At 42.5% G+C, this 9129-nt stretch overlaps 2 protein-coding genes across 2 annotated transcripts; one reads left to right on the forward strand and one right to left on the reverse strand.

The window, feature by feature from the left end:
• Positions 1-2754: 2754 nt before the first annotated feature.
• Positions 2755-3732, forward strand: LOC132084202 (olfactory receptor 4D9-like). Its single transcript, XM_059489257.1, has one exon. It carries the CDS (start codon positions 2755-2757, stop codon positions 3730-3732), a length of 978 nt encoding a protein of 325 aa, XP_059345240.1.
• Positions 3733-7784: 4052 nt separating this feature from the next.
• Positions 7785-8735, reverse strand: LOC132084203 (olfactory receptor 10A5-like). The gene has a single exon (XM_059489258.1). It carries the CDS (start codon positions 8733-8735, stop codon positions 7785-7787), a length of 951 nt encoding a protein of 316 aa, XP_059345241.1.
• Between the last annotated feature and the right edge of the window lie 394 nt (positions 8736-9129).

A 9129-nucleotide genomic window follows, 5' to 3' on the forward strand; every position in this document is an offset into this window, starting at 1 on the left:
GACATGAAGAACTTTTTAATTAGCCCCAAGGTGACAAAATCTAGTTTTGCTAATTATATTATTGTTATTCTTTTTTGAATGACCAGAAGTGCAAGGTGATTTGGGATTTTGCTTTCTTTTTGAATCCCATAATTTCCCTTAACAAAGGCATCATGAATCCTATAAGGGAAGGTTGTTCGAGTCTTCTGTTGGAGGTAGGTTTGCAATCATCTCCTCTGAGTAGAGCTGTGCTGTTTTATCTTGTAATTTGAGAATGAATTCTTGTTGTCTGTTGAAGTTGGATCACAGAAACAGGAGTTTGCTGAAGGTATTTGCTCTTTCTGCCAAAAATACTGCAAGGATGAATAATTCCACATGCTGCCTGTGGCAATGATTATTTGTGAAAGAGGAAATTACCGGAAAATGTTTATCACTTTTAATATATAATATTACTTAACAGAGCTTCAGAGACACTCCCCATGTGTTGGGAGAGGTCTGAGGGAAGGCAGGCATGAATCATACCTGTCTCAGCATTTCTGTATTTCAGGTTTTGCTGCAGCTCAGTCTTACTTTTGTGTTAGAGGGATTACTGAGACAAAAGAGAAAGGTTGGATTAGAGTTGAAAGCAAATTGCTTTTTCTCTCCTCCAAGATTCTGTGAAAATACTATTTTTTAATGGGAAATGAGAACAAAGAATCTACAGTATCAGCTGTAGATTGTTCGAAAATGTGATTTCCTGCCAAAAGTGGTTTTCCTTTTTGGATCTGTGGAAAAAGATCTGCAATTTTCAAGCAGAAAATAGGATTAATTATATAAGGCTTTAAAATGGAATTATGAACTGACACTAAGGAGGAAACTGTTATGGGAAAAAATTACAGTATCCCTGCAGAGTATTCACCAGAGGGAATGGAAATGTGCAGAGAGTTCTTGTTTCTACAGTTCTCTGAAATTCCATTTTGGGAATAGTTTAACAGTTTCTAGGGGAAAATAAAAAAGCTGTGGTTTATTGTAAAAAATTAGATTTTTGTTTCAGCAGCCAAGTAGAGGTAGTAACTTCCCATCAGGGAAATGGCTCCGTCACCTTGGTCTGTGGGTGCAGGTGAGCAGCTGCCATCATCTCTTAGAACTTCCCCACAGTGTCTCCAAATTCACTGAATTTAACGCATGGAGAGAAGAGAAATCTCTGTGGAAACCTTTCAGCAGACTTCCTGCACCAGGGAGTGGCCTGCAAGAGAAACAGAGAGGGATTTTACACAAACTCATGTGGTGACTGGAGTTGAGGACAGGAAAATGGAGGGAGGAGTCAGTACACTGGATGGCAGGGCAGGAATTTGTAGGGAGAGTTTGGAGAAATAGGTTGGCATGAATGTTATGAAGTCTGACATAAGTAAATATTCATCCTGCTTCTGGGAGAGGACAAGCCTGTGCAATCAGCAGAGGCTGGAGGCCAGGAAGCAGCTTTGTAGATAATGGTCACAGTTGAGATAATACAAAGCAACACTCCATTTTCAGAAGGCTTCAAACCCAGTTTTATTATAGCCTGCATGCTTTTTAGGCATTCTTATAAAACTCATAAGTTTACTCAATTTACTCAGACAAACAAAGTGCTCATTAGAATAGGCAGCTGCAAGTTTCTCTTATTTATCCTTCTTTCTTTCTTGGTTTCTATGTCAATGACCTTGGTAGGAAATTCTTTCAGGGGTAAACATGGATCCTCTTCTCAACCTTCTCTCTGGCTCGCAGAAATTGCTGTAAAATCTCTTCCACAGATAGTGACCCTGGCAAACAGCTGAACAGGAGACGGGAATGTGTTCCTCTGTCATAGAAGGTGAAGCTTCAGCTCTGCCGGCAGAGGTCTGGCCAGGTAGTGCAGGGAGATTATCCCATCCCTGTTCAGTGCAGGGAACTGATCCCAGCCCTGCTCACTGCAGGGAACTGATCCCATCCCTGCTCAGTGCAGGGAACTGATCCCAGCCCTGCTCAGTGCAGGGAACTGATCCCATCCCTGTTCTGTGCAGGGAACTGATCCCAGCCCTGCTCACTGCAGGGAACTGATCCCAGCCCTGCTCAGTGCAGGGAAATTATCCCAGCCCTGTTCAGTGCAGGGAAATTATCCCAGCCCTGCTCAGTGCAGGGAACTGATCCCAGCCCTGCTCAGTGCAGGGAACTGATCTCATCCCTGTTCAGTGCAGGGAACTGATCCCATCCCTGCTCACTGCAGGGAACTGATCCCAGCCCTGCTCAGTGCAGGGAAATGATTCCATCTCTCCTCAGTGGGTCAAGACCAGCACTCCAGGACAAGAAGGACAGTCATACATACACTGGATTGACTTCCTTGGAGGGTCTCCAAATTAATCATGGGCTGGATGACACGGCATTCAAGGAGAGGCTGAGAGAACTGGGTTTGTTCACCCATACAGGAGAGAAGGCTGAGGGGAACCTGATTTCTGTGTATAACTAGCTGATGAGATGAAGATACAGAGCAGATAGAGCCTTCCTGGAGGTGTACAACAATAAGATGAAGGGCAACAGACACTAACTGGAACATCCTAAGTTCTCACTGAATATAAGGGAATTTGGTTTTTTGTTTTGCTTTGTTTTGTTTTGTTTGGTTATATACTTGAACAGTTCACAGAGTTTGTGAGACTTGATGACTTCCAAAAATCCCTCCTGGATTAATCATAAATCATTCTGTGATTTTATGTTTTAATAATTCTATAGCCCAACACACATTTATAGTCATCTTTATTGCTCTTGTTTGTGCAGGGATAAAGGATGGAATCAAAGAACATCACCACCACTGTGACAGAATTTGTCCTGTTGGGCCTGACACAGAGCCACAAGGTGCAGTATTTTCTCTATGTGATCTTCTTTCTCATCTATGTGATGACCTGGCTGCTGAACTTCACCATCATGGCCACTGTGGCTGTGGACCACCACCTCCACACCCCCATGTACTTTCTCCTGGCCAACCTCGCCTTCCTTGACGTCAGTGACTCCTCAGTCAACACTCCCAAGCTGCTGTCAGGCCTCCTCACCCAGCACAAAGTCATCTCCTTCCGCCAGTGTTTCCTCCAGATGTTCTTCTTCCATTTCATTGCAGGTGCAGTGGCATTTCTGCTCCTGGGGATGATGGTGGATCGCTACGTGGCCATCTGTGAGCCCCTGCGCTACCTGTCCATCATGAGCTGGAGCACCTGCACAGGCCTGGTGGCAGCTGCATGGCTGGGTGGATTTCTTCATTCCATTACACAAACTGGCCTTCTCCTCCAGCTGCCATTCTGTGGCCCAAATGTACTGGACAATTTCTACTGTGACGTCCCCCAGGTCATCAAACTGGCCTGCACTGACACTCGCGTGGCTGAGCTGCAGATGGTGTTTAACAGTGGAATGATCCTCATCAGCCTTTTTGTGATCTTGATTATTTCTTACATTGTCATCTTGCTGAAGATAAGGACGTGCATCACGGAAGGGAAGAGAAAAGCTCTGTCCACCTGTGGAACACAGATAACTGTTGTGAGCTTAATATTCATCCCCTGCATCCTCACCTACGCCCAGCCTTATAAGAAATCCCCTGGGGACAAGGTGGTCTCTGTTGTTTTCACTGTGGTCACCCCAATGCTAAACCCAATGATCTACACACTCAGAAACACTGAGATGAAAAAGGCCATCAGGAGAACGCTGGGGAAAATATTTCTGTCAGCAGGAAAGCAGAAACTGGAGCGGACAGCAGACCAAAGTCATCAAATGTGATGATCCCATGACAAAACTGTGTTCATCACTGAAATTCCTGTATAAAAGAATGTGAGGTGCCCCTGACTCTGGGAATGATTGGTGTCTGACTCTATTGATTCAGAATGCTGAAAAATTGCTTTAATAAACTATACTATATTACACTGGATAAAGTTTTCTTTGCCTCTTCAGTGTTTTGGTTGTTTCTGGCACCATCAAATCTGGTGTTTCCATGACAAAACTGTGTTCATCACTGATATTCCTGTGTAAAAGAAGGTAGGGTGCCCCTGACTCTGGGAATGATGGGTGTCTGACTCTATTGATTCAGAATGCTGAACAATTGCTTTAATAAACTATACTATATTACACTGGATAAAGTTTTCTTTGTCTCTTCAGTGTGTTGATTGTTTCTGGCTCCAGGGGTGATAATTATAGAATTGTGGCATCAGCAGTGCTAACTCAGGTGCCTTAGTTAAAGCTCTAAGATGCATGAATTTATTTGTAATTATTTATTGTATTTATTATTTCTTGTAACTTATATAATTCTGAACCATGTGGCCTCTAGAAGCCATTGTCTAGAATTCTCCACATCACTTATTAATTCAAAAATTCAATACATCAAATAATTCTCTTTCTTTCTTTCTTTCTTTCTTTCTTTCTTTCTTTCTTTCTTTCTTTCTTTCTTTCTTTCTTTCTTTCTTTCTTTCTTTCTTTCTTTCTTTCTTTCTTTCTTTCTTTCTTTCTTTCTTTCTTTCTTTCTTTCTTTCTTTCTTTCTTTCTTTCTTTCTTTCTTTCTTTCTTTCTTTCTTTCTTTCTTTCTTTCTTTCTTTCTTTCTCTTTCTTTTCTCTCTCTCTCTTTCTCTCTTTTTCTTTTCTTTCTCCCTTCCTCTCTTTCTCCCTCTCTCTCTCTCTCTTTTTCTTTCTCTCTTCTCTTTCTCTCTCCCTTCCATTCTATACTACATAGACACATGTATATTAATAACCCCCTTGTAATGCAAATAAAAATTTAAACTCAGTGCTGACCTTTAATGTCATAAGCGGAAATAAAGAAGCAGCACATTCCAACAATGCTAAAACTTCACTATGTGGTTCTAAAGTGAAGAATCAAGTACTGCACCAGCAACACACAACTAATGACTAATTTAGCTGTTTTCTTGGAGCTTCCTTAAGGAGATCAAGTGCACCCATGGCAGGAGGTGTTCACAGAACCACAAACTATGGCAGCACGTTGAGCTCAGCAGCCCATATCAAGACAGACATTTAAATCAGTACCAATTTTTGCCAGAAAAAGTGAATTAATTAGTTATTAAATACCCAATCACACGGACTTCTGAAAATAATTAATAGAAAGAAATTAACATGTTAAAATATATGATTTTTAAAAATGCATTCTTCCATAAAAGTGCTAGAATCAATAGTTCACATATTGGGGTTGGGGAGATGAATCCAGGCACAAACTTCTGCCCTGGTCTATTTGTGAAGCTGGAATCCACTGAATGATGTAATTTAACCAGAATTTCCCTTTTTTATAGAGGAAACAGGATGGTGTAAGTGTGAGCTCAGCTCTAGCAAAACCCATGGCTGTGGTTCTTAGGGACCAACAATCAGTTCTCCTTGCTAGAGGTGAAATTCTGATTTACACCAGCTAAAAACCTGCTTTGTTTCCTACCCCACCTCAGTTTCTCTTTGTGCACATGTGGAAACAGGAAACAGGAGAGATGAATTCAGGAAAAACAGAAAGTTGCTGATAGTGTTTGGTGGGAGGGCACTGCAGCAGGAATAAAAAAGGTTTATTCCAAATGGATGAGTGATTGTGGATGTCTCTCCTTGTATCAGAGTCTGAAACATCTTTAAAAGAGGCAAATCAAAAGCTTTAACCATTTGGAATGCAAAGTCCCTTAAAGTGATCAACGCTATTGTTATTATACTAGAGTCATAAACTTTATTATTTTTAAGAAATGCTTTTTTCAGTATTATCTTTCTGAGTAATAAAACAAGAAAAAAAAATTCTCTGTTTTCACAGAGGTAAAAGTAAATCAGCTCCCAGAAGCAAAGTCTGTAGAAATGTAAATGAAGTTTCATTAACTCTTTCTCCAGTGTTCCAGTTATGCAGAAAAAAAAAAGTTTCAACAATACAGAGACAAATTAAGCTCCCTAGAGGAGTCTAAGCAAACAACATTGCCAAATGCAATTAACACTCTGTCATTAACTGTTGTTGTGAAGTTTGTGAAGTCAGGCAATGACTTCATCCTGAGATGACTTACATTGCTTTCCTCTTTTACAAGCAAACTAAACCAAAAAAAAGAACATTATACTCAATTTTAGTGCCCTTTTCTGCCTTTATGGCCAGTCAGATGAAACAGAGACACCTCAGAGCTCAGCATGGCCACATTGGTAGTGAAGATTTCTTTTTCTTGACCTCAATATGGAAAGTACAGTTTGAATGCTGCAGGCTCTGGCCCAGGCTATTCACCAAGCCAGAGCACCTCCTGTATCCAGAATAAACCTCAAAACCCTCCTAAATAAATACTCCCAGGTTGTAGCAGCCCTTTTCTCTGTGTGCTAATCCTCTGGAAATTCTTCTTTTCATGCCTGGATGAATTTCTCCAGCTGGGATTTCCAGAATGCTCTTATCCCATGCAGTGCTCGGAGGGTGGGGGCACTGCACTGCATTAAATGCTGAGTTCTTGCTGGAAATAAGGAATTATCTCCAGTTAATCTTCCTTTCCTTCCCTTTCCCAACACCTTAAATGAAAAACACAAGGCTCTGAAAGAAGTGAACTAATTTCCTTATCACTGTCATTCAGTAGAGCTCTTTTCTGCCAGAAGGAATGGAAAATATATAAAAAAAGGGAAAAAAAGGAAAAGCAAAACATGTAGTCCCTATCAATTAGTGTGTGCTTAGCCTGGAAAATTCACTATAAAAGTATTTCTTCAGTAAGAGGGTGAGGAGAACTCCTGCAATGAAGTGATGAGTGGCAGCCTGGATACCTGAATTAGACATGGGAAGTGCTCAGCTTTAGAAGAAATGTCTGAAATATATATTTTGTACTTTAAGGAAGAAATGGAGATAAAAATTCTAAATAATTTGCTTCAAAGAATAAATACAAAATATTTAAAAGTGTGAAAAAGATCTTTGTGCCTGTAGTTTCCCCTGATCTAGTTAATCATTAGAACTCACAAAAAATGGAAATAAGTTTTTAATCCACACATTCATGGAGAAGAAAATCTTTATTTCTTCATCAACACAGCCATCCCCCTGATTAGTACTTCTTTCACTTCTTTATTCCTCAGGCTGTAAATCAGTGGGTTTAAAGTGGGAATTACAGTTGTGTATATGAGAGCCAGGACTTTCTTGGCCTCCTGTGAATCACTGGATTTTGGCTGCAAGTAAATCAAAGTCCCACTGGTGCAGTACAACGTTACCATATTTCTGCTTTATAAGAAACGTCTGGAATTTATATTGTACTAAGGAAGAGATGGAGATAGAAATTCTAAATAATTTGCTTCTAAAGCAAAGAATAAAGACAAATATTTAAAAGTGTGAAATATATCTTTGTGCCTGTAGTTTCCTCTGATCTAGATAACCATCAGAACTCACAAAAAATGGAAATAAGGTTTTTAATCCACACATTCATGGAGAGGAAAATCTTTATTTCTTCATCAACACAGCCATCCCTCTGACTAGTACTTCTTTCACTTCTTTATTCCTCAGGCTGTAAATGAGGGGGTTTAAAGTGGGAATTACAGTTGTGTATATGAGAGCCAGGACTTTCTTGGCCTCCTGTGAATCACTGGATTTTGGCTGCAAGTAAATCAAAGTCCCACTGGTGCAGTACAACGTTACCATATTTCTGCTTTATAAGAAACGTCTGGAATTTATATTGTACTAAGGAAGAGATGGAGATAGAAATTCTAAATAATTTGCTTCTAAAGCAAAGAATAAAGACAAATATTTAAAAGTGTGAAATATATCTTTGTGCCTGTAGTTTCCTCTGATCTAGATAACCATCAGAACTCACAAAAAATGGAAATAAGGTTTTTAATCCACACATTCATGGAGAGGAAAATCTTTATTTCTTCATCAACACAGCCATCCCTCTGACTAGTACTTCTTTCACTTCTTTATTCCTCAGGCTGTAAATGAGGGGGTTTAAAGTGGGAATTACAGTTGTGTATATGAGAGCCAGGACTTTCTTGGCCTCCTGTGAATCACTGGATTTTGGCTGCAAGTAAATCAAAGTCCCGCTGGCGCAGTACAACGTTACCACGGTAAGGTGCGAGGAACAGGTGGAGAAGGTCTTGTGCCTGCTCTCTGCAGAGGAGATCCTCAGGATGCTGGAGATGATGCAGGTGTAGGACAGCAGGATGAGGCAGAAGGGCGTGAAGATGACGAGCACGGTGGCCGAGATCAGCTGCCGCTCGTAGCGCGAGGTGTCCGCGCACGAGAGCAGCACCAGCGGCGGGATGTCACAGAAGAAGTAGTTGATGCTCCTGGGCCCACAGAAGGGCAGGGTGAACACCCAGGCTGTCTGCACCACCGACACCACCTGGCCGCTGCAGCAGGAGAGCAGCACCATGGAGAAGCAAGCCCTGGTGCTCATGAGGGCCGGGTACCTCAGCGGGCGGCACACGGCCACGTAGCGGTCGTAGGCCATGGCTGCCAGCAGGTACCACTCAGTGGACGCTAAGAAAACCACACAGTAGAGCTGTGTGACACAGCCCAGGTAGGAGATGCTCCTGTCCTCTGACAGGGTGCTCACCAGCATCTTGGGGACCACCACTGAGGCTGTGGAAATATCCAGGATGGACAGGACGCGGAGGAAGAAGTACATGGGCGTGTGGAGGGTGGGGTGAGCTGTGGCCATGCAGATGAGGAGGTTCCCGATGAGAGTCATGCTGTAAACGAAGCAGATTGTGAAGAACAGCAGGTGCTGGAGTTCCGGGCGGCTGGACAACCCAGAGAGGATGAATTCACTCAGCAGGGTGTGGTTTCCTGCATCTTGTTCCTCTGCTGGCTCCATCTGGGAGGAATCAGAGAGACTGTCAGACCAGGATCACTCTGCTTCCAACCAGGAGCAGCCTCCGGGGGATGCCTGGAGAGCTGCTGGATCAAAGGGAGGAAGTCTAGAGCAGGCTGGGCTGAGCACACTGAGAAGGCAGTGGCTGGAAGTGCGTGGTGCCACTGCCCTCCAAGTGTCATTGTTTGGGGGTGTCACCAAGCCTTTGACCAAGAGGAGCTGGCACTGAAGGGGTGGCTCCATCATGGGTGCAGGGTTAATGCTGAGGATCTGCTCTGCCCCCAGATGTCAGGTCTGTGCTCCCAGCTGCTCCCAGCGAACGCTCAGGTGAAAACTGAAACACCCACAGACCGCAGAAAGGAAGAAAAACCCTTGTGCTACCCTAGGGAGCAGTGGG

Source organism: Ammospiza nelsoni, chromosome 26 (assembly GCF_027579445.1).
Source record: "Ammospiza nelsoni isolate bAmmNel1 chromosome 26, bAmmNel1.pri, whole genome shotgun sequence".
In the NCBI taxonomy this organism is placed as follows: Eukaryota; Metazoa; Chordata; class Aves; order Passeriformes; family Passerellidae; genus Ammospiza; species Ammospiza nelsoni.

Excerpts from the sequence above, each read along its gene's own strand:
- LOC132084202 (XM_059489257.1), top strand. The coding sequence starts at position 2,755 with ATGGAATCAAAGAACATCACCACCACTGTGACAGAATTTGTCCTGTTG.
- LOC132084203 (XM_059489258.1), bottom strand. The coding sequence starts at position 8,735 with ATGGAGCCAGCAGAGGAACAAGATGCAGGAAACCACACCCTGCTGAGT.